This window comes from Plectropomus leopardus, chromosome 22, assembly GCF_026936395.1.
Source record: "Plectropomus leopardus strain MGB_pleo_1.0 chromosome 22, ASM2693639v1, whole genome shotgun sequence".
In the NCBI taxonomy this organism is placed as follows: Eukaryota; Metazoa; Chordata; class Actinopteri; order Perciformes; family Serranidae; genus Plectropomus; species Plectropomus leopardus.
In genome coordinates, this window is record NC_142197.1 from 2,637,962 (window position 1) to 2,663,916 (window position 25,955).

The 25,955-nt window shown below is 37.9% G+C and overlaps 1 protein-coding gene across 3 annotated transcripts in view; it reads left to right on the forward strand.

Moving 5' to 3' along the window:
- The window catches only part of usp6nl (USP6 N-terminal like), a 110,291-nt gene that overhangs the window by 38,401 nt on the left and 45,935 nt on the right, over positions 1 to 25,955 (forward strand). For 2 of the 3 annotated variants that reach the window (XM_088072967.1, XM_088072965.1), the window contains 4 exons: positions 18,455 to 18,528; positions 22,157 to 22,236; positions 24,135 to 24,174; positions 25,205 to 25,285. In XM_088072967.1, the coding sequence (XP_087929093.1) occupies positions 18,455 to 18,528; positions 22,157 to 22,236; positions 24,135 to 24,174; positions 25,205 to 25,285 (275 nt within the window). Of the gene's footprint in view, positions 1 to 7,070; positions 9,482 to 18,454; positions 18,529 to 22,156; positions 22,237 to 24,134; positions 24,175 to 25,204; positions 25,286 to 25,955 lie in introns of those variants that run through there. The other variant, XM_088072966.1, reaches the window with a different exon arrangement.

Genomic DNA, 25,955 nt, shown 5'->3' on the forward strand with positions numbered 1-25,955 from the left:
AAAAGTATATATTCTGTCAGTCTTTAATGTCTGTAGCTGCCAAAAACACAAACTTTAGCCGTGTTTGTTCTGGAAACCTGTGGCTTCTTCCTGGTTTGTGCCATAAATTCTGTTGGTGTGATAAAGTAATCTATTACATGTGCTGCCAGCTCCCGGCCTTTTGTGTGAAGCCTTTATGTAAAAGAAGCCAGTGTGTGAAAAGCTGAATGTACCTGCTCTGACAGACCGGAAGGAGTTTATTCAGGTAGAAACGCTTGTTGTTTGCTGCCAGCTGGCTTCGATAACGGCTTCAATTTATCAGCTGACCCCACCGGTGCACTCGCCGAGGACCAATTAAACCGCACAAGCTTGCATTCCTTTGAGGAGTCAATATTTTGGGTAAAAGTTGCTTTTTGTCCCAAATCACTGAAAGGATAGATGGAGGCAGGCGTTTTATTTTGTGGACAGAGAGCGTCTTTATGTCACACCAGGGGCGGCTGATCACAGCAGCTTAATGTTACAGCCAAAGAGCGAGTTCACCTCTGAGCCGACACGCAGGAAACACTCGCTGATCATTTTAATGGATTCAGCCTGTGAGGCGTCACCGACACTGTGCACCGAAACGCTGATTTTAAGAGGAATTGTGAAAATTGAGTCGGTGCTGTGACAGAGTTGACATGAAAAAGGTGTTTTTCCAGTAGCAGCAAAAAATGTATCACACTGTTATGCTGCTTTTGACCCATTTTAATAACATTTATCACGTTCTGCTACCTGAAAATGCAGCTTTATGCTTTGTTATGTTTGTCCATTGAGTAGTTTTGTTGGACAAAAATTCATTTTGCAATCATTAGTTATTTTTGAAGGTGTAGGATGAGATTCGTGGTGCTCTCTGACATGGCCCTTCTACCTACAAACTCAGAGCACGCACTGTTTTTATATTTCAATTAAGGAAATTGGCTACAATATTATACAAAATTCAGAGTGAAAGATCTCTTTTCACACTCCAGTCACCAAAAATAGTTACGTATACACGGAGTGGATACATAGTAATTTAATGTTTCAGTAACGCTGTGGTTAGCATATGATTTGGGCATGAAAAACATTTGGTTATAAAAACATCATGTTTTGGCTTAAAATACCCAGTTTTAAGAGAAAAATCCTCTACTGGAAATGCACCGATGTCCTTGTAAAAATTTTCATGGCATTATCGCTCCTCGAAAAACAGTTATGGGTCGCTAAGAAACACGTGAAAACACCTGTGGGCTAAAAAGCGGCTGGAAAAACACCCACATTTGGCCAAAAAGTCGCTGTAAAAACAGCCACGGGTCACTAAATCACAACCAAATTTGTGGGCTAAAAGCTGCTAGAAAAAGTGACAGGTGGGTAAAAATATCCATATTCATGGACTAAAAATCAGCTGGAAAAACAGCCACAGGTTGCTACAAACCACCCACGTTTATTGGCTAAAAAATCCACTGGAAAAATAGCCAAGAGTCACTAAAAAAAAACAAATTTGTGAGCTGCTGGAAACAGTGATGACTCGTTAAAAAACAGCTTGTTCTGTCAGTTCTGTAGCAGTCTGCAGCGGTGCATGAATATACTTTTATATTTACACATAAGAGGAGATATTTGCACTCTAACAACATAATCTATTCCTCAAACTTAGGCAGCACGTACGAAACACCAAAAAGTCTGTGACGCCTTGTTGGCAGCGGTCGTGTTTGTTTACAGTAACAACAGATCAGTGCAGCTGAATTCATTTTATATTGATTCGTAAAATGCTTTAAGATGAACCTTTAACACGAACCATGTTAAACTCAGCCTCCAGGCCCAAACACAGCCGTTACTCACCGTCCTGAGCGTGTATTCGACTTGATGACAAGTGTGTGAAAGTCGTTGTGAGGCTGGTAAGTGTGTGTAATCAGCTCTGAAGGCACAGACACTCAAACAGAGTGGCTGTTTCAGAGATTTCGGCTGCTTTATCGACTGCCGGGAAACGATTCGCACTTTTCCATTTGGCTGTCGTCTTTATCTCCGTCCATCAGCCCTGCACAGGATTTCACCTTGGCTCTTCTCCGGGCTCGGATCAATGCAGGCAGATTTAGAGATGGCCTCCAACAGATACAGCACGCACACGCACACACACACACACACACACACACACACACACTGCAGGAGTGAAGGTGCTGTGCTGAGGTGTGACGAGTGGGTGTGAGGTGCGGGAGGCGAGCAGATGTTGGTTTGAGTCCCGTGTCGATGGTGGAAGGAGAGAAATACGGACGTTCACAGTTTAAATATGCAGCCACTTTTCTGAGCATGCTCAGTGACGTCCGCCATGCCGAAAAACAAAATACAGCTCAGTATTCCCTTTGTAGGTCGACTGCTTTGGCCTGGAAATCACTAATTCTGCTGCTACACCAAAGTCCACTTTAAAGTGTAGTTAAGTACGTGTCAGTTGCATTTCCAAATATTTATCATTTAGGCTACTTTTGAAATCCACATGCAGCACTTTTCATATCAGCATAAATTAGATCCACCACACAGCACTTATTTAAAAAGAAAACGCGTTACTCTTAAAGCTGGTTTACCTGTTACTGCACTGATTTTATGGGTCAAATGTTGTGGCTGAGAGGGTGCCAGGTGGTTCCCCAACCATTTTCTAATTCACAATAAAAGTAATAAGTGATTCTTCTTGTACTTTTAGTCTCCATAAGATGCCAGAGTGCATAAAAAAGCATCAAAATAGAGCTTGTTTATCAAAAAAAGAGCCAGTGGAGGATCCCCCACACCTCCTGACAGAGGTCCTAGATAAGACACTAATGTCCTAAAATCTTAGATATTTGATAAGTGTCCTAAATCCGAGAAACATCCTAAAATCTGAGAAACATGCTAAAATTCTACAAAACGTCCTAAAATTTTAAAAATGTCCTAAAATCCCAAAAATGTCCTTAAATCCTAGAAACCTGCTCAAATCCTAAAAAACATCTTTAAATACTAGAAAGTTCACCATTAGTTTGTTTTGTTTGACCAAAACTTATTATTATTACTGAACAAATTTAAATAATATGAATAATGAGTAATGTCTTTAAAAATAGATTTGATTTGGTGTAACATATATGTTTTGATACTCTTTATGTGATCTCGTTAATGGTCTCGTCACTCATCAGACTCACCCTGACCTCCATCAGAAAAACACCTGAGAGAGGAAACACATCCCTGAATAAATGTGAATCAGGGAGTTTGAAAACACGACTCATATTTTAGTTAATTAAAGAGAAATCTGTCCGCGTATTGACTCGTGGCTCAGCTACAGTTGCCTGCAGGAGCCCCGAGGCCTCGGCCCCGACCCTCATTTAAAGTCGCGGCTCACAGAATCACCCTGGGACCTCATTAAAATTAAGAAATTCACCCCGTGTGTCTGTGCGTCGTGTGGTACATTCACTGAGGACAAACAGAACCTGTTATACAGTCTGATTTTAGGGGATAAAACAGCGAGTGTCCTGAATATCCTCCCCAAATTCTATCAAAGCTTCATTAATAATTTCAGCTGCAGCCTCTGAGAAACTCAACCCTGAAGAAGAAGAAGGAAAAAGCACAGAAAAAACAAGCGCTTTAATTAAATTTTGAATGAAAACAAGGATAGATAAAAGAAAGTACAGCAAAAATTTGGTATTAATAAATGTACCACTGGGGAGCGAGTCGGCCTGTGTGTGTGTGCGCGGTGTTGTCTTGTTGGTGTGTCTGTGCGACATCACAGAGAGGCAGGAGAACAGATAAACAGCAGCAGGATCAGAGGTCTTAAAAAACACGTCAGTGGTTTCTTCTTATTTATCTCTTACTTATTAAGTCCCCCTTTCAAACTCGGTGTAGACGTATCTGAATCTGTGTTTTAGCTGCTTAGGAGGAGATGGACAGTAATTAGTGACGGCGTGTCATTGCATCTTGCTGGTTAAGGAGCTGAAATTAGTGCATCCACCCGGGTGTTGAGTTCCGGTCATGACCAGTCGGAAAACCGGTGTCTATTGCGGATGTTAGCGGGTGTTTTTTTTGTGGAGTGGGAATGAGTCTTATGATAAAGGTCGAAGAGAGGTGTGTGTGTGCTGTGTGTGTGTGAAGGACGAGCAGCTTGGATTCATAAAAAGTGTAAAGAGAGACTCTGCTGCTGCCAAACTGCAGGCTTCTCCTGGTCAGCAGCCTCACAGCTCAGAGTCTCTCTGCATTATTCAGCAGCCCTCGTACCTCTCCTCTCTCTCCTGTAGCATCTCAACGCTCGAACCAAAAAAAAGCTTCACTCAGATTCAAACGCCACAAGATTCAAACACTCACACGTTTTGTGTTTTGCATACTCAAACTCATACTCATCTGCAGGCTTTATTTGTGTGTGTATTTGCAGAAAAACCGCATGCTGGTTGGTTAAGGAGGCAGCGTCAGACGGTCCGGGCGCAGCGGGCGTCTCCGGGCCGAAGCTGCCTGCTGACATCCAGTCGGCCTAATTGCCTGCGTGTCCTCCCTAAAGGGCAGAGCTGCGGTTCGCTGCTGTCGGCCTTGATGGCAGAACAGAGCAGGATTTAATCTCAAAATGCAGTTTTTTTTTCCTCCAGTGGCCTCGGCTGTATTTGAACATCTGGGCTGTTTTATGTTTTTAAGTAGAATGTATTGATCCCCGCTTGCTGCTTCACACATCGTCTCATTAAATTATGCATCAAACGACTCTCTGTAGTCCGTCAAACACCATCACTGAGTTTAGGTCTGTTGATATGATGGAGGTTTTCATCAACGCTGGCTACCAAAAAACAAAGGCTATATTCTGTGTATCATGATCAGTCAAAACTTTCAGACAATTAATAAATTTGTCTGTTTTTAATGATCAATTTCCCCTCATGATGTGTTTAAGGGCCGATGGAAAATTGAAAATTCCACAATAACTTGAACATACAGTTTCTGGCTATAATAAATGGTGTATTTTAGGCAATTTTTATTCTGGTGAGCCTGTACAGTTGAAAGGCATGTTTTCTTAAATCACCAAAAACTTTAAAAGAAAAAAAATTTAAAGAGAAAAAGAAAATTGCCCTTTTTTGGTTAAGGTTACAAACAAATTTTAATGGAAAAAATATGCAAAAAAACGAAGAAAAAAAAAATAAAAAAAAAAAATCATCAAAAAAATTTCAAGATAAAAAATTGCCAGAAATTTAAAAATTAATAAACAAAAATTAAAGAGAAAAATATGAACAGGTTTAAAAGAAAAAGATTACCCAATTTTTATAAAAATTACCAAAAATATTAGAGGAAAATACCAAACATTAAAAAAAAAAATCATCAAATATGTTTTTTTTTTTTAAAAAAAATCACCAACAATGTTTAAAAAATGCCAAAAATTTTAAAAGAAAAGAAAAATAGCCAATTTCTCCCTATATATATATATATATATATATATATATATATATATATATACTGTATATATATGTGTTGTTTTTTTAAGAAAACGTGCCCTCCAAACTTGCAGGTATGCAGTTTCGGAAGGCATTTCAATGTCAGCTTGTAGCCTTGACACCCACATCCACCACCCCACCAAAAAAAAAAAACATCAAACACATGAAAAGACATCGTCTTTGCAGTTGGACTCATCGTGTGTGATCTGCAGTGCAGTGAACGCTGATAATGTGCACGATGTGATTCGGTCCACCTGCTCGGACTTGTTGTGACTTGTTAATGATAATAACGGTCATGATGTTGTTGGCATCAGTTTCTGTGCAGCTTCACCGGTTATTATCAAACTTGTTCTCCAGACTGAACTCACTGCTGGAGCTTCATCATATCGTCCTCTCTGTGTGTGTGTGTGTGTGTGTGTGTGTGTGTGTGTGTGTGTGTGTGTGTGTGTGTGTGTGTGTGTGTGTGTTGCTTAAGACCTGGTTACTCAGAGCAGAAATATGTTACTCATTGTTCCTGGATGCAGTAATTCATTTACACTAGCTGCTGTCAGAGAGCAGTAATTGGACTAAAGGCAGCGTGAATACGTCGGACCACAGAGGCGTCTTTTCTACCATTTGTCATCTGCACATGCTCAGTGAGAGACAGGTAATTAAGTCCACTCGGTGGGTGAGAGCCTTTAAATCAGCCTCAGTCTTTGAGTTAGACAGGGTTTAAATATTGTGGGTTTGTCAAGCTGAAGGGTTGATAATGTTCCAGCTTCATAATGTACTGAAGTCAGGCTGTTTTAAAGGGACAGTTCACCCCAAAATCTTTTTTCCCTCTTACCAGTAGTGCTATTTAAGAGTCCAGATCAGTGATACTCAGCTTATTCTTAATCTCAATTTACCCCAATAGGGTGCCGCGACCGTTTTCTAAATTACAGTATAAATAAAGTGATTCACACTGGGAATTGTTTTTGTACTTTTAGTATCCATAAAGTGTCAGAGTGCATAAAACAGCATCAAAATAGAGCTTGTTTATCAAAAAAGTGTCAGTGGAGGATCCCCCACACCCCCGACAGAGAGCCTAGATTAGACCCTAATGTCCCAAAATCCTAAAAATGTGATTAAGTCCTAGAAATGCCCTCAAATCCTCTTAAAATCCTAGAAATGTCCTAAAATCATAAAATGCCATTAAATCATAGAAATGGCATTTTATCCTACAAACGTGCCAAAATCCTAGAAACAGCTTAAAATTCCAAAATGTCCTAGAAACGACCTCAGACTGTGACCTTAACCAGAGAGGAAGTCGGACTCGTCGTGATTGAGGAATGGCGACTATTTTAAAAAATCTTTCTGTGAATCTGAAGCTTCAAATATCTTCCAGCTGTCTCTGAGAGATAATTCTGCTCCTGTCGTCACGTAACGAACGCATCTCATCTTTAAAGAAATAATTTCAGCGAGACGTAAACAGGACGGGACAACGATGAGATCTTGTTCCTGTTTTTAGCTCCTTCTGCCTCTCATCTGTTCCCACATTTAGCCTCTTTGAACAAAATGACTGCATCTAATTATGTTTTAGTCCGCTGAGTCGCCCGCTGACAGACACTTTGATATATTGACTATTATATATATATATATATATATATATATATTCTGTGAGAGTGTGTGTTGTTGCTGCTCTGCTCATCTCAGCTCTGATATTACATCCTTCTGCACACGCTCTGTTTCTGCACTTTCTATTCAATGTTTTTTTAATAGCACCAGATTTAAATATGTGTGTATATTTATATTTTCAAACATGACAATAGGCCTAATTTATCAGAGGTGGCTCTCTTTCTTTTTTGGTCTCTTTCCAAAGCTACAAATAATTTTCCTCAACTTCATCCCACATACGTGTTTAATAAGATAATTTCTGTTTTTACAGTTTCTGGCTGAGATAAATGGCGTAATTTTTGTGATTTTTATTTCGGTGGGGCTGCAGGTTTAGAAAGCGTTTTTTCTTTAAAAACCAACAAAAGACAAAACTAAACCAGACAAAAAAAAAGAAAAGAAATTACCAAAATTGTTTTGGGGAAAAAATGTCCTCTTCATTTTAAATCAAAAGTAAAAAAGTTTTAAAGAAAAAAAGTCATAAAAATAAAAACAAAAAAATTAGCCAAAACGTTTAAGGAAAATCAAATTACCTTTTTTTTAAAAAAAAATCAATAAAAAAAATCAATGTCAAAAATTTAAAAGAAAAAAATCACCAAAAAGTTGTTTATTTTTATATCACCAAAAAATTTAAAAGAAAAGGAATTGCCAAAGATTTTAAAGGTAATAGATTACAATATATCTATTTAAGTTATTGCAAAACATTCAAAACTACAGCAACACTGTATCATGACCGAAGGGTTGTGATCATTTTGGGTTGCGGCGCCTGTTGCAGTATTCAGCTGCTGAACTCGTTGGTCATTTTGGGCTAAAAATAAAAAATAATAATAAACGTGCCGCAGGACTTTTGGTGTGAGAACAGACTGAAGATGTGCTGAATCCTTCGAATCGGGTCACATTTGAAGCACAAACAGAGACGCTGATGAAGTGGACTTCCAGAAAACGAGGATGGCGTTTGAAAGCAGCGACCTCCCTCGTCTGTGACCTCGAGCTTCAGCAGTGATATCAGCTCTTGAGTCTCGCCCGCCGGCTCTCTCCTCACAAACACGTATTTCCTGTAGCGATGGAGCGAGCAGATAGAGTCGACGGAGAGAAAACTCGCCGCATCACAGCAGCCTTCATGGCACATCACGTCCGTTTCATAACGACGTTTTAATGGCAGCCGTTCGTCATCACGCTGTCGTCGTCTGCCCTCTTCTGTTTCTCACAACTTCTTTATGCTTCAAACAAGTTTTCAGCAAAAGTTTTTTTTTCAGGGTTCATATACAAATTTACCCAAAATTTCCAGGACTTCAAGGCAAATTTTCAAGACCAATCATTGTCTGAAACAACCATCTTTTGTTTTAAAGATATATTATTTAAAAAAATGATGAAATGAGAAAAAGATTAGAACTGAATATTTAAGTATTACTTAGGGACTGTTAGTTATTTATGAGGGGGCGGGGTGGGGAGGCATGTCAGATTTTTTAAGTAATTCCTGAAGAAAACATTTTAGCATTTTTTTCTTTTTCTGATTTTAGGCATTTTTCTGCCTTTGAAAGTGTTTTGATTATCTCTAAAGAAAAACTGTGTTTTTTCATTGAAAGATTTTGGGCCATTTTTTTCCAATAAAATTTGGGGTGATTTTTGTTTTTAAGCAATCTTTTAAAGGAAAACATTTTAGAAATTTTGGTGATTTTTAAAGAAACAAAATGTGAATCTTGAAAAATGTGACCTTTTTTTCTCATTTTTTTCGTCATAATGTTTGGTAATTATTAAAGAACAAAATGCCAAAACACATACAGTATCTATCACAGACAAATCTTGTGTTATAAAAATTATTTGCTAAATTGAATTATTAAAACTTTCAAGGTTTATGTAGTTTAAAAAAAAAGAGAAATCAGGTCTGAAAGTTGCTGTGTGCAAATTCCAGGACTTCTCCAGGTTCCTCAATGACGTGTGAACCCTGTTTTTTGGACAGTGGCAGGACCGACTGAAGAAAAACTTTCCTGAGTTTGTTTTTGCGTTTGGATGCAGCCGAGCTTTTGTTGGGTCACATTTTACTGGTGACATTTCAGAAAGCGTCCCTGAGAGTCCTCAGTGTGAGACAGATCGGCTCTGTCCCGTCCGTCTGTGATGTGCTGAATGGAGCTCGTTGTGGCGTTGTTGTGTTTGGGAGGAGAATGCTGCGAGTGGGACCGACTCGCTCCTCGAGTCACATTTCTGTCTGAGCCGAAGCTGCAGGAACAAACAGCCGCATTGTGAACTCTCTGATCTCGCTCCTCTGTCGCCTCTCGCTGCCGTTTCCTCTCTGCTCGGCTGCCGGGTGGCGGCGGCGGCGACAGCGATGGGATGGGGTAGTTAGGGTGGTCTCTCGGTGTGTCGGACCCGGTTTGAGCTGCGCCCGATGCGGACTGAGGCTCCGAGTCGCTCTGAGGATCCTCATGGGGGATTTAAAAGAGGTAAAATATGAAAAGACATTTCTGCTGCTTTAGTTTGACGCCAGTTTGTTTGTGTTCATATTTTTTGATCCTCTGGTATGTGACGGCTCAAGACTTGATTCTCGGCCAGATTTTTTTAAGTTCAAAGAACACTTAACCCTTTAACACCTGAGCTGTCGTCAGTTGTCTCGTGCTGCATTTAGACGCCGTTCACGAGCATTTTAACCTCTGAAACCTGAGAAAAACATGATGAGCAACTGGGCAAGAAATATCCCACAAACTCCAAAAAAAGAAGGAAAAGGTGGATGGAAATAATAAAAATGAGAAACTATTTACTCAGGAAACTATTTACTTTATTTTACTATTTTACTAATTTTACTTTATTTATTTTTAATATATTTTTTATTTTTTGGCACCTTCTTGAGGTTATTTTCTTGTTTCTTTGCATGTTTGCTTTTTACTCTACTTTTTTCTTTTTTTCTTATTTTCCAGTCATTTCTTGTAACGTCTTATTAATTTCTTGGAGATTTTCGGGCCATTTCTAATTCAGCCGCTCACTGTTCTCTGATGTTTTTGAAAGAAATCAAGCTAATTTTCTTAAGTTTCAAAGTGTTAAATTTGTTGTTGCTTTAACTGGTTCATGTGATTTTTAGTGGGTTTGTGTCAAACTTGTGCGATGGTTTGTTTTGCTCTGCCGTGTTTTAATGTTTAATTTCATGTGGCTGCGAGCTGCAGAGCTGCAATGATTAGATAATTAATCAGTCAATCAAAAACAAATTAATTTACAACTATTTTGATAATCGATCAATTATTTCAGTCATTTTTCAAGCCAAATTGTCGGCTTTTCTTTGTCCTCAAAAATAGTAAATGTATGCTCGGGTTTGGGTTTTGGACTGTTGGTTGTTTGGTTGGTAAAGACGTCACTATGAGCTCTGGTATTTTAAGATTTTTTTTAATTTCTAGACTAAATAATTAATTGATTAATCATGAAATCTGCAGATTAACCAAAATGGAAATAATCAAAAGTTGCAGCAGTGATGGAAACTCATAGAAATAATTCCAAAAACTCTAAAATGATCCTCCAAGAATTAGATCTGCTCTACAAATTTAAAGGTAATAAATATTGGTACAAATTTTTTGAGTTTCTGTCAGACATTACCCATACTTTGATCAATATAGTTATTTTTTTAAATCATCAAAAAACTTAAAAGAAAAATAGCAGAAAAGTTTTAAAAAAAAACCCAAAAAAAAACCAAACAAACAAACAAACACCAAATTTCTTTAAAAATCTCCAAAAAATTGGAGATCGGAAATCGGAAAGAAAGAAAAAAAATCGGAAAGAAAAAAGAAAAAAAATGCCAAAAATTCTAAAAGAAAAGAAAAATCAGCAAATATTTTCTTTTAAGAGCACCGCCTTGTTTTGGAGGGCATGCACTCGGAAAAGTGCGGCTAAATAAAAGCTCTGCTGACGTGATGACTTGAATAAATAAGCGTTCGTGCAGCAGCAGAGATGTGATGTTTTGTTGACGTGAGTCGACACAAACAGCAGATGATGTCGCCCGCCGAGCTGCAGACGAGCGACGAGACGAACGCTCGACAGCTAACTGTGACTCTGCTCCCAAATGTGACGCTCTGATGTTAGAACGCCAACGTGAGCGTGCAGATAAAGACGTGCTGTCGCCTCATCGGCTGTTTAACGGGTGACTCGTCTGACCCGAGCGTGCTGCGTGCCAACATGTTAACGTGCGGTCGAGTTCAGGTCGGACTGGAGACACAGATAACTGTTTTTGAGGGACGATAATAACAGATAATATGAGCTGTCGAGTGTCGCCTCGTCAGGGGTTTACTGTGGAGCCAGTGACTTCATTGTGTGTGTGTGTGTGTGTGTGTGTGTGTGTGTGTGTGTGTGTGTGTGTGTGTGTGTATGTTTACAATTGTGGAGGGCTTCATTTAAAAAAAAAAAAAGAAAATAAACAAAACATCAACAGAACAATTTTAAAAAGTCACTGAAATTTTGCAGAAATAAGCAAACAACATCAACAAGAGAACAGTAAAAGTTTACAAGAAAAAAGTTTGAAAATGAGCAAAAAAAGAAAAAATATTAAAAAACATAAATTAAAAAAAGTTCCATGAAAATGACCTCAAAATATATATTTTTTAAAAACTTTTAAAAAAAAAAGACTTAAGAAAAGTACAGTAAATAATCTAATCTCTAATTCTAAGAATTATAAATTTAATTTTCTGGATATTTTCCTTTGTTTTGTTTTTTTTTTTAAACAAATCAATGATATTTTAAGGCCTTTTTATTTTATGTTGTTTTTTGGTCGCCTTTATTAATTTTTTGTGGTGTGACCCTGAACGCACCACAGCTGAACCGAGTCTCCCGTCAGCATCTCCGCCATCATTACTGTTATTATTACGTCTGTTTTTGTGCAGCGAGCGAGAGAAGAACATAAACACGTGTTTTCAGAGCAGCAGAGAGCTGCGAGGAGCGTCTGAACGCTCAGAACAAACAGGGCTCATTACAGCAGCCAGAGGAGGCTTCAGGAGCGCAGAGGAAGGCTGTGATTACAGCCGGCGTTTGTCAGCGCTACTCATTAACATCAGTGATAACGAGGAACAAACACACACACACACACACACACAGCGCTTCCTGTCACATGGTTTAAAGGTGCTGCATGTTTCAGTTCAACTTAAATCAGCAGCGTTGCTTTTGCATCATTGAATTCATGTTGTGCAGGTCAGATTTCAATGAAAAAATAAAATTACCTGAAAATAATAAGAAAAATCAACAAAAAATCAACAGAAATGTGTAAAAAGTTACCAAAAAATTACCTGAAAATAAGAAAACAAGAAATTCATAAAATGTTACAAAAAACCCCAAAAACAAATAAAACAAAAAATGACCTGCTGCCTGTCACGTGGCCCGCGCTGCAGCAGAAATAGATGTTTCTGAAATTTTACCTGCAAAGTCCAGCTGAGGCTTTTCTCACCGTGAAGAATAAAAGAAAAATGTTTTTTATTGAACTTTGCAGCCGCAGTGTTTCGGCCGCTGCTGAGAGCGTTTGAGATTCAAGGACGTTTAGTGAAAGAATGATGCAAACAGAAAGAAATCTGACAGGATTTTTTCTGAGAGGATTTGAAGTCGTTTCCATACAGTCAGCAGCTTTTTTTATCACGGTGAGACGAGGGCTGCAGCGGCCCCAAAACAAATGATTTTTTAAGTAATTTCACTGTCATACAGATAAACTTTGTCGAAGTAAAATACTGTAATATTTAAAATTATGTTAAAATGTAATGTAATTTTTTCCATTATTTTTCTCGAGTCCTGCTTACCTTTCTTTTTTGATTTTTATTTATTTATTTATTTATTACTAGTATTCAGGTAATTTTCTCTCATTTTTGTGTTGTTTTTTCTTTTGCTGCTTATTGTCTTCTTCTCCAAATTAAAAAAAAGCAATAATATAGTGATAAAATAAACCCTCAACTTATCTAGACCTGTAGATCTAAGTCTTTTTTTATTTATTTATTTTTAATTAATTCATTTATTTATTTATTATTTATTCATTTTTACTAATTTTCCAGGTAATTTTCTTGTACTTTTTACCTATTTCTTTTGTTAATTTTTGTGTCATTTCTGCATTCTTCCCATGTTTTTGAAAGAAATTAAGTCAATTTGCTTTGGCTTCAAAGGGTTAATTGACAGAAAGGACCAAATTTAAACTTCTAATTACACTTTCCCTACTTTTAACCTCTTGTGACCAGAGTTCAGTCCTCTTTGGGGGAAACATGATGTTAAACACATTTGACAAGCTAAAGTATAAAAAGAAAAATATTAAAAATATTAGACAGTTATGTTACAAACCGTTGTTTCTTTTTTGATGCCTCTGTCGGCGTTTTTCCGTCAGCACGGCTCTGAATGTGCAGCAGCAGCTCGTCACTCTGCTGTTGACAAGTGAAAACATCACAGTTTGCTGCTGGATTCGGGAACAAAAGAGCCTGCAGCGTGAGAAAAGAGCCTCACCTGTTCGCGGTAAACCTGCAGGAGGAAGTCACACCTGTAACTTCCTCATTTCTGCACGAGTCATGATTGTTTCGCGTGATTTCTTCTGCACGAACGTTTGTAAAATCCCACGTGACCTGAATGCAGCATGAAGAGTGAAGCGGGGGGGAAATTAGTCCAGCTGGACAGACAGGGACATTTGAATCGCTGCAGGACGGGGACAGTTAGCCGGAGCTGACGGTGTCCTCGCTGCTGGGGACTGACGAGCAGCTCAGAGCGAAGGAGGTGAAAGGTCAACTCAGTGGGAGGTTTCCAACCTCGAAGTGAAGGATGGCGAGGAAGAGAGGAATCGAACACGCTCGGCTTCTCTTCAGTAAAACCTCACATGCTGTTTAAATGTAGTTTCGTTGGTTAATTCGTGTCTTTGACCTCTATTTCTTCTTAAAGTGATGTTTCATGTTTCTCACAGCTACCAAAGTATGTAACATCATTCTGGTGTTTTATTTTGAAATACATGTTTTTTGTTTTTTTTTCCCCAATTAATTTTCAGGGAAATTTTATTTTACTGATTTATTGCAATTTTTTGGGTCACATCTTCGTTTGCTGCTCATTACCGTCTTCTGTTTTTGAAAGAAATCTAGCATTTTGTTTGAAAGAGTTAATTGACAAAAAAGGATCTAATTTAACAGAAAAAAAACTTTTTCTAAAGGATAAAAAGAAAAATATGTGTAGGGAAAAAAGGAAAAAAAAATTATTAAAAAAATTAAATAACTTTTAAAATGATGCTATGGAGATATCATATTTTTCAGCACTTTTCTCCAAGTCTTGCTTGCCTTGTTTGTCTTTTTTATTTTATTTTTGTATTTATTTATTTTAATTTATTATTTTAATTTTCATGTAATTTTCTCTTACTAATTTCTTGCTATTTTTTGATTCATTTCTTCCTTTGCTACTCATTGCCTTCTCCTACTGCTTTTGAAAGAAATCAAGCAGTTTGTTGATGTTTTAAAGGCTTAATTGACAGAAAGTACCTCATTTAACTGCAAAAACTAAATTACTTAAACTGCTAAAGTAATTAAACTCTGCAGCGCCGTTAACCTCTCGTGTGCGGCGTTTGGCCCTCTTTAGAGGAACATGATGTTAAACACATTTCAGAGCCGTTTAGATAAAACAGGCCGTAAACTTCAGGTCTCAAAGGGCTTTTCCACTAAACTCCGCGGACCGTCCACGAGTCCTCGGCCACAAATAAAAACACGCACGCGGCCCACAATCTCCGTCACGGATGCCGGCGTGATCCGCGAAGCATGAAAAGGGCTCTAATAGCATTTAGCTTAAGTCGTGCCGCAGTGGAATACTAATATGTCTGCGAGGCTTCAGCGTTAATGCTGAGCTGCACCGCAAAGAAAAAAACGAATCCCATTTCCTCCCAAATTCCTCTCCAGCTCACTATGGGAACCGCGGGGCCTCCTGGGGAGGAACTCCCAGCAGAAAAGAGCTTTACTGTATTTGTTTATTTGCTGCAGACAGTTTGCCTTGTTGAGCATTGACCCCCCTGACCCCCCCTCAGCGTCTCCTCCCCCCGCTGTGTGTGTGTGTGTGTGTGTGTGTGTGTGTGTGTGTGTGTGTGTGTGTGTGTGTGTGTGTGTGTGTGCTCGCTGTCTTTCACTGACACACACCATCCTGTCATAAAAATGCCAGCCGGCTCAATAAGGAGCATGTTTGTTCGGAGCGTTTTGGAATTCCAGTTCCTCCCGTCGAACCCCGGAGACCCCGAGAGGAAGCCGGAGAACCAGCGGAGTCAAAAACTTCCTGTGAAGACACGAAAAACTGTCGGAAAGAAAAGAAAATGACACAACTGGGACTTAATGCTGCTGTTTGAGGGAGAAAGTCAGCAGAGGTTTGAGATTAACCCTTTAAAACCTGAAAATATCGGCTTGATTTCTTTTTCAGTTTCACAAGAAATTACCCCAAATTAACTAAAAAAAAATAAAATAAAATGAATATTTGTAAATATATTACTATAATAAGTTTAACCTAAAAATTATAGTTTTATGGATATTTTTCCCAAATAATTTTCTCTCTCCTTTCAAAAAAACCTGAGTCGATTTCTGTCAGAGAGAAAAGAAAATGACACAGCTGAGGTTCAGTGACGCTGTTTAAAAGCAAAAGGTCAGCAGTACTTTGAGATTAACTCAATTGAACCCAGAAAATACCCAAAATTAATCAAAAGTTGCAATAAAATAACCTGAAAATTGGAATAATAAAAGCGATACCAAACAAGGAAGTGACCTGAAAAAAGAACCAAAAAAAAAAAAAAAAATTAAATACATAATTATAAGTTCAAAATTATAGTTTTCTGGATATTTTTCCAAAAGTAATTTTCTAATAATTTTCTCTCTCCTTTAAAAAAAAAACCTGAGCTGATCTTTAACTTTTTTTAATCACCTTTTCCCAATTTTTTGCAATTTGCGTGATATCGTATGCCATGTTGCTCATTGCCTGTTGTGAAAGTAAGAAAGTTTTTGTTTTCAGGGCTTTAAATGCTTGTGAAAGGTGCCTGAATGTCGCACAAGAAAACTTTTTTTTGTAAATTAACACCATTAATCTGGGAAATTCTGTTTTTTTTTCTCAGAAGAATACCTTTTTTTTGTTGTTGTTTTTAAATCTAAGGTGGCCCTCATATGCCATCATAGAATTCTAACCATCAATTTTTATTTTAATTTTTTATTTTTTTTTAACATAATTGGGCTCGAAACAGATTAAAGTCTGAATTTTTGATAATTATTATCATCATCATCATTATTTTCATTATTATTATTATTATTATTACTATTTTTATTATCATCATTATTATTATTGTCATCATCATTGTTATTTTCATTATTAACATCATCATCATCATCATCATCATCATCATCATCATCATCATCATTATTATTATTATTATTATTATTATTATTATTATTGTTATCGTTAATTATTATTCTGATAGTTTCATTGCGTCGAGTCTGGTTCAGCGTCTCCTCTCGGTGTTTGTCGGTGTGATTCATTAAACGCCTCCGTGGCTACGTGCCGCCGCTCACCACATTAAGCACAAACACAACCTGACCCCACTTCACAGAGTGTGTGTGCCAGCTTTGTTAACACACATCCGACGTTTGGAGCCTCTCATGGTCGGCTCATCCAGGAAGTGTGCGTGTGTGTGTGTGTGTGTGTGTGTGTGGGGACGCTGATTTACAGTCCTTTAGTACGTGAGGGAGGTGAGAGGTGTGTGTTTGCAGTGTGCATGTGTGTGTGTGTGTTATCAGGGTGTGTGTCGCAACAGCGATAAACACATTCGCACTCGCACAACGTGGGTCAGCAAACAGAGAAAAGCTTTCAGCGCCAGCGTGACGTCTCCGTGTCATCACAGCTGTCAGTTTAAAGGAGCTCCTCTCACACACACACACACACACACACACACACACACTTCAAACCAGCAAGAGAAAAGCTTGGTGAGGCGGGCGTGTCATCCTGACCTCAGCCTGGGAGAATAGTGTGTGTGTGTGTGTGTGTGTGTGTGTGTGTGTGTGTGTGTGTGTGTGTGTGTGTGTGTGTTTTCTCCACGTCAGCGCACGGTCCTGGCGCTCTGAGGCAGCGTTGAGTGTGTGTGTGATGACAGAATAATCAGATGTGCGAGCAGCGAGAAGCAACAACAGCTCTGCAGACTGACAGGCCCTTCAAAGCACTTTTTTGGCTGATTTTTTATTTTATTTTATAATTTTTTTAAAACTTTTTTTTACTAAAATACTTTGTTCTTTTACCTTTGAAGCGAAGCTTGTGGCCCACATTCATTCACCACAGTCTGTCATAAAGTGTGTGCATGTTTTACTTGTTTTTTATTCAATGCTAATGTAATAGAGGCGGCTGCATTCATGAAGTGTCAGACGGTCAGACGGCCGAGTTTTCCAGTTGGAAAGTCATTTTTCCGACTTTGTTGTGTTCATGAGCTTTGAGATCGTAAAACGGGAACAACATGGAAGCTAGAAAGAAGACGGGTTGCATTTTAATGCTAAGAGATTAAGAAGAGTTTGATAGAGCTGTTTCCAGTTTATTTTTGTTTTCATATTTTATATATATATATATATATATATATATATATATATATATATATATATATAAAAATAATTTTAATTTCGTTATATTATATTTTATTTTTAATATATTTTTATATTATATTTTCTTTTATTTTAATTATTTATATTATAGTATTTTATAATATTATTTAATTGATATTATTAATATTTTTTAAAATATATTTTATAAATTTTATTTTTTATATTTTATTTATTTTTTAATCTGTGTTATATATTGTATTTTTTATATACCTTTATATCTAATCCAGGTCACTCTAGATGGACAGCAGTTATGATTAATTAGGGGTTGACAGATTATTGGCCTGGCTGATTAATGGGGGCCGATATCTGCATCTGCGTTTTATTTTAATGATCGCCGATATAATTTATTGAATAAAAACTCCAAACAAAGTGTCAGCAACGAAAGGTCAAAGGTCAAGGTGAGTTTGCATTCATCTCGCTCTTGTGTTTTCTCATGAACACCTCAACAGGATCTCTTTAAATTTGGCACAAAAGTTGACTCAGAGATGAACTGATTTTGGTGGTCAAAGGTCAAGGTCATGGTGACACGGTCATTGTTCAGAAACTGAACTGACTCTCCATGTGGCGGTAATCCTCGTTATTTTCCAAAAAGAGTTTAGTTCGCTGTTTGGAAACTGGCGCTTAAAATGAAAAACACCTATCACCTTTAATTTCATTAAACTCAAACATCTTCTTATTTTTGCTGCACAATCACAAAGACGTAACACGTAAAACAGACTTTTTTCTTTTCTGGACTTTGTGTCAAAGCCTGAAATCATTTCTGTGATCGCTGTTTCTGAACGTTTATGTTGAAACTCTGAATAATCGTTCGCCTCTCTTCTGTGTCCTCCGCAGCGTCTGAAACCGAGCAGGATGCGGCGGTGAAACTCGACCAGGAGCGCGCTGAGATAGTCGCCAAATATGACAAGGTGAGTTAAACACTCCTCCGGTCTGCAGAGGACACACTGCGTCCTGAGAAATGGTTTGCTGAAGTTGTAGCTCAAAATAATGGTTTTCTTTGTTTGTTTTTTTGGGGTCAGTCAGAGCTCGACATGGCGGTGAAATCCCTCCACGAATCACCGCCCGATTACCCGTCAAACACAATAATAACAGCGAGCGACATTCAGCGCCGCGCTCTCACGAGGTCACTCAGGCTGTCATTTTCATATTTCCACACTCAGACGGAGTAAATTCAGCAGAAAACCAGCAGAAACTGATGTGTAAATTAGAGGAACACTTCCCCCAAAATAATGATTCTTCTACGTATATTATAGTAATAATAATTATAATAATAATAATAATAAACTTTATTTGTATAGAAACTTTCAGGTCCACTTCCTACTCCACCCTAATGACTGCAGACTTTTTTAAATCTGATTTTAAATCATTTTAAATAAGATTTTTGTCTTTGCACCTCTTGTCTGCACGTGTTTTTTTGATTTAGTAATTGATTTTACTTTGTATATCTTTTCTCTTTTATTTTAAATCTTTATTATGTTTTTCGACTTTATTGCTCTGTAAAGCACGTTGAATTGCCCTTTTCTATGAAATGTGCAACACAAATAAAACTATTTGCACCAAGTGCTCCACATGAGAAAACATTGAAGGCAATAAAACATAATAAAACCAGAATAAAAAGCACAAAATGCTTCTTCACATGGATAAAACCCGCCTGAGAATATTGGTAAAAATAAGATAAAATACAGATAAAAACTGAATGCACAGAGTACGTGACATAAGACGTAAAAAAGGATAAATAAAATAAAACCCACTGACATTATTAATAAAAATAAGCATAATAATCGTGTATAAAATTAAGGAAAATACATCATCTGGTGATTTTCTCTATAGTTTTGCCCCTGTGTGTGTGTGTGTGTGTGTGTGTGTGTGTGTGTGTGTGTGTGTGTGTGTATTTTTCCTGAGTGACACCTCTATTTGACGGCTCGGCGGTATCAGTGGAAGCAGCCCGCCGCGCTCGGTTTGTAAATTAGGCTTTTTAATTTAGTCCAGCAGGCTGCACAATCAGGCCGCCTCATTAAGAGTGAGGAGACCGTGGAGAGAGGAGATGATGGAGGCGTGTGTGTGTGTGTGCGTGCGTGTGCGTGCGTGTGTGGCACAATGAGGTACAATCAGAGGTAAATCAGTGTCGTTGTCGCTGTCGGGGGTGGGAGGGGTTTAATGGGGTCGGTTATCACGGCGACCGCACACGCTGGTGTTTTCGCCGTTTGTCTTCAGCCGTTGTTCATGTGCGGATATTAAAAATGATTTCTCGTCTCTGCAGAAAGTGCACGAGTGAAGAGTTTTGTTTTCCAGAATGACTCCCTCACTCAGGTCTGACTGCTGTCCGGTAGTTTTGGGTGGAGGCCAATGGTTGTTGATTTTCGGAGCCAAAAAAGCTGATTTACAGCATCCTCAAGTGTCACATCACAATCAGATCTGCTCTGAGCCACGGGGTCCTTCAGGGAGCTGCAGGGCCCCCTCCCCCAAAATTCAATATTTATTTAATTAATTCATTAATTATTATTTATTTGTTCATTAATTCATCCATTTATTTGTTTGGTTAATTTTTTTGTGATTTAAAAAAATGCCAAATTTTTTAAAAAGAAAAACATAGTGGCCAGAATCACCAAAATCCCCCGGGATACAAATATGCCAAAATGTAACAAATGTAGGATAAAAAAAATTCCAAAAAAATTGCAAACATATTTAAAAAAATCCCTGAAAAATTTACAAGATAAAAAATCAACAAAAATTTTAAAAGAAAAAAATTAATAACAAATTAAAGCCGCATGCAGCTCTCTACCCCCCCTCCAGTGGCTTTGACAAAAATACTTGCATAGAACGAATAACAATTTAAAAAAATTTTTTTTAAGCTTTAAGAAATTTCATCAACTAAATGTGCGTTACACGTCTAAATTTCGCCTAACCTCAGTAGCGGGGGCCAAAAAAGTAAAAATGTTGGAGGAAAATAGACTAGGAAGCCGATATGAAAGTTTGGTTTGTCCGTTCTGGGCTCCTGTAGAAAATGGCAGAGCATAACAATTCTTATTTTCAGGCGATTATTCTGAACATTTAATATTATATCCCATTTTTGACAATATATTCCCCTAAATCGTGCACACGGGACCTTTGAAAGTCAAATCTAAACAACATCTCTTCACGTCTGAGCTTCACATCGACTCTTCTTCTCCTTTTTGTCCTCTTTTCTCACATCATCATTTCCTTTTCTCACACACTCTGATATTCTCTCCCTGCTCCTCTGTACATAATCTTCCCTCACACACACACACACACACACACACACACACACACACACACACACACACACACACACACACACACTCGTATTGTTGGTTTTCTGTGTCATTGGTCCATGATGGTGAATTAACTCGAGCCGGTTTCTCGGAGGTCTGGAGTCAGACGGTGACGCAGGTGTGCGTCTGGCTGTTCATTTCACACCTGTTAATCGCTACACACACACAAACACACACACACACACTCATGCCAACACACCTTCCCAAGGGCGCCGGGGTCGTGGCTCTCCTCCTGATGTAGCGGCCAATCAAAGCTCGACTCTGTGGCCCTGAAGAACGTGGGCGGCATGAAATCTGGATCTGTGGGCGAATTCTGCGTTCACTTTATTTCAGAGGAAAACCGTCAGCAGACAAACTGCACGATGACACACGCGGCTGATTATTCTCAGAGTAACTGATGACGAGGTGCAGAGGCGTTTCTAGGATTTGAGGACTTTTGGGGGCTTAGTCTAGGCCTCTGTAGGGGAGTCTGAGAGCGATCCTCCGTTTAGATGAACAAGCTCTCTTTTGATGCTGTTTATGCACTCTGACACCTGATGTCTTCTCAAAAAAAGATTTTTCTTTTCCTTTAAATTTTTGGAAATTTTTTTCTCTTTTAATCTTTTTATTTTTAAATTTTCTTTTTCTTTTAAACTTTTTGGAATTTTTTCCCCTTTTAAATTTTTTGGTGATTTTAACAAAGTTAACTATCTTTTTAATTTTTTAATTTTATTTTTTTTTTTAAATATTTGTATTTTTTTCTTTGAACTTTTTTTTGCCATTTTTCTTTCCATCAAAATTTTTGGTATTTTTTCTTTTAAAATATACAGTGTTTTTTTTGTCTGTTTTTGGTGATTTTTAAAACATGTTGGCCATTTATTTTCTTTAAGAATTTTTTACCTTTTTTTTCTTTCAACAATACTGGTGTTTTGTTTTTTGGTTTTTTTTTTGTTCTTTCTTTCATTTTTTTTTTCATTTAAAAGTGTGTTGTGCTTTTTAAAGAAAACATGCTTTACAACTCCGAGTGCCTGCCAAAATAAAAATCGCTAAAATGACACCATGTATCACAGCCAGAAACTGTAAAAACAGAAATCATCATTGGACTTTCAAATATCCAAAATATTTGTAGCCTTGTGGATGGTCTAAAAAAAGATATCCACCCCCTCTTCTGATAACTAAAGACCAGTCCCAGACAGTACAGAGCATCCTTTTTAAGTTTTTTCAGTTTTTAAGTTTAATTCTCTCTTTTTTTGCTTGTTTCCAGGGAAAAGAGGCCATCGTGGAGCCGTGGGAGGACACGAACTTCCACCTGTACAAAGTCGTCGACCGCTTCGGCTTCGTTCAGTAAGAACTCAAGAAAACTTCACAACCCGTCATTATTCCTCATCTGAAAACGAAAAACCTCCAGAGTTTAAACAGCAGCTCCACGTGTGAGGAGGGGAGTGTGTGTGTGTGTGTGTGTGTGTGTGTGTGTGTGTGTGTGTGTGTGTCTGAGAGCAGAGTGTGTGTGTGTGTGTGTGTGTGTGTGTGTGTGTGTGTGTGTGTGTGTGTGTGTGTGTCTGAGAGCAGAGTGTGTTTCTGAGTGTGTGTCTGAGAGCAGAGTGTGTGTGTGTGTGTGTGTGTGTGTGTGTGTGTGTGTGTGTGTGTGTCTGAGAGCAGAGTGTGTGTGTGTGCGTGTGTCTGAGAGCAGAGAGTGTGTGTGTGTGTGTGTGTGTGTGTGTGTGTGTGTGAGAGGAGAGTGTGTGTGTGTGTGTGTGTGTGTGTGTGTGAGCGGAGAGTGTGTGTGTGTGTGTGTGTGTGTGTGTGTGTGTGTGTGTGTGTGTGTGTGTGTGTTTGAGAGCAGAGTGTGTGTGTGTGTGTGTGTGTGTGTGTGTGTGTGTTTGGGTGTCTTAGAGGAGAGAGTGTGTGTGTGTGTGTGTGTGTGTGTGTGTGTGTGTGTGTGTGTGTGTGTTTGAGAGCAGAGTGTGTGTGTGTGTTTTATATTTAACGGCTGGCGCGCGCGGACAGGAAGCAGCCCGGTTAGCCACAATCACAGGGCATCAGTGTGAGCGCAGAGCGCCACGATCCGGCGCGGACGCTATGGAAACACGCAGGGAGAGACGGGAGGAGGAGAGACGAAGCCCTCTGGGTCATCTGACTGTTTAACCCTTTGAAAGCTGAAAAACATGGGAGGAGGGCGACGAGCGACTGAACGAGAAATGACCCAAAAATTGGAGGAAAAAAAAGTTACATAACAACAAAACAACAATAAAAAAACAGGGTTTCCCATTCGTTAAAAAGTCTTAAAATGCATTAAATTCATTATTCTAAAAGTAAGACCTTAATTTATGTTCAGACTTCTTAAATAAATCTCTGAGAAGCAGGATGCTTTTTAATGACGTTGCATTGTAGAATTTTATATTATTATTATTATTATTATTATCATCATCATCATCATCATCATCATCATTATTATTAGTATTAGTATTAGTATTAGTATTAGTATAATAATAATAATAATAATAATAATAATAATAATAATAATATGTATTTATTTATTTTTTATGTACGAAAATTGCCAAAGCCTCCGTCATTTTTTTATGTTACAGTAAATATTTGGGCAAAATTGTCCAGAGCCTTGAGTTATTGATGTTGGTTCATATTTCCTTTTTTATTCATTTAGTTTTTGTGAAATTGCTCTTAAATTTTATCCCAAGTGGCGTTGAAAAGTCTTAAATCTAACCTGCCCTAAGCTGTAGGAACCTCGAAAAATGGAAAGTAAAAAACAACCAAACAAACAAGGAAAACTTATAAAACTTTAAAAAAAGTTAGAAGAAAAAACAAAATAAAACAAAAAAAAGCAGATCCTTAAAACGTTGAAAAAGGCAGTGAATTTATGAATGTAAAAATAGGGCTTTAATTGGTATCCATTTTTTCAGTGTGATTTCAGGCCTCGCAGTTTTACTTCAAAACCAAAAATAAAATCAAAGAAACGGTTGAAGGAACCAGCTCAGAAAATCTTCAGTGTCTTCATAAGAAAAACGCTCCTGCAGGCTTCGAGACGCAGATAAGCGGCGAGGAATCGAAGGACGTCTAATCTGTTATTTCCTGTTTGTGTGACCGCCGTCACGTTTGATGTTCCCGTCAGAGCGAGCGAGACGAGCGCCGACCTGCAGGTCGCTCAGTGTTTGATCACTCAGTGTTTGTGGTTTTCTGCAGCTGCACGTACGTGACGCTCTCTCTGTCTCCTCCTCTCTCCTCAGTGAGAATGAACTCCCGTCCTACGACTCCGTGGAGGAGAAGGTCAGTTACTTCATTATTCCTCAGAAACTGTATTTTACACAAATATCCATCTGTGAATCTAATGGTCCAAAAATATAACTCTGCAACTTTGTAAATCAGGAAATTTAACCTCATTTTGCACATTTCTTTGTGCATTTCATCTGGAAAACTGTGATATAAATGTGTTTAATATAAATCCAATTACAAATAATGATATTATAATAAGATATTTTACTTTTTCTGGAGAATCAAATAAATATAAATACAAAAATCTGTTAAATCAGATTTGTTTGTTTTTCCAGTCAGAGGAAATCATCACATCGAAAACAAATATTAAAGATTGCATCAATAAGCAACATTTCTTCTGAAGAAACTAAAGCAGTGGTACTCAACTTATGGCTCGGGGGCCAAATGTGATCGGGCACCAGGTGGCCCCCCAAACATTTTCTATTCACAGTAAAATTAAAATGATTGACACTGTGAATTGTTTTTGTGCTTTAAGGCTCTATAAGGTGTCAGAGAGCCTCAAACATCATCAACATAGAGCTTGTTGATCAAAAAAAGTGCCGGGGGACGATCCCCCACACCCCCGACAGAGGACACAGATAAGACCCTAAAATCCTACAAACATCTTAAAATCCTAGTAATGTCCCAAAATCCAAGAAATCGCAACAAATTACCAATTTAAACTTAATAAATAAAGTCAGGCGAGGCCCGGAAACATCCCAAAGATGTCCTCACATCCTAGAAATCCTAGAAATCTCCTGAAATCTGACAGGTACTGAAATCCCTAAAAAGTCCTAAAAAACCTGGAAATGTCCTAAAATCCAATAAAATGTTCCAAAATCCTTGAAATGTCTTAAAATCCTAGAAACATGCTGAAGTCCTTCAAACATCCTAAAATCCTAGAAATGTTCCAAAATCCTGGAAATGTCAGCAAATGACCAATTTAAGCATAATAGATAAAATCGGGTGAGGTATTTGTGAAAACGCAGAGAAAAAAATACTAATGAAAGACGTTTTTAATGTGTCGCTTCTTGTTTCCGCTCAGCAAAAACACGTGGAGGTGGAGAGGACGTCCAAGTGGCTGAAGATGCTGAAGAGCTGGGACAAATACAAGAACAGCGAGAAGGTGAGTCCGTTTGTTTTAAAATCCTCCGTCAGCCTCTCACACTCACCGCCACCTACCGTTAAAACAAAAAAAAGAAAAAAGAAAAAAAATTTTTAAAAAAAGCTCAAATATGCTCAAAAAAATTCAAGAAAAAAATCAAGTAAAAGTACAAAAGTATTAATAGCAAAATGTAAATAAATTGTTTAATTAAATATACAGAGGGGTCCCTTCAGAGTAATATTATTATAAAATGAATTATTGGAATATTATAATTGATGCTTTAACACATGATCTATCATATTTTTAAAATCTTGATCATAGTTTTTTTGTAACTCAGATAATTTTATAAAATGCACTCAAGTACAGTACTTAAGTGTATAAATTTACCTAATTACATTCTAGCATTGATAAATAAAATAATAATAAATCAATTTCAGTTTTCCTGTGCTGCAAAAAAAGTAAAATGTGACAAGAAATTGATCTGAAAATTAGCTGCGAGAGATGAAAGATAAATAGATATTATCAAAAAAACAAACAAACAAAAAAACGAGGGAAAATCTCCAGACTTACTAATTTCTTGATAATTTTTGGACGTTACTTGGTACGTTTCCATGGAGACAGCCTCCAGTGGACACGAGAGGAACTGCAGTTTTTGGCATTTTCGTTTCGTTTGACCACGAGCGGTCCTGAC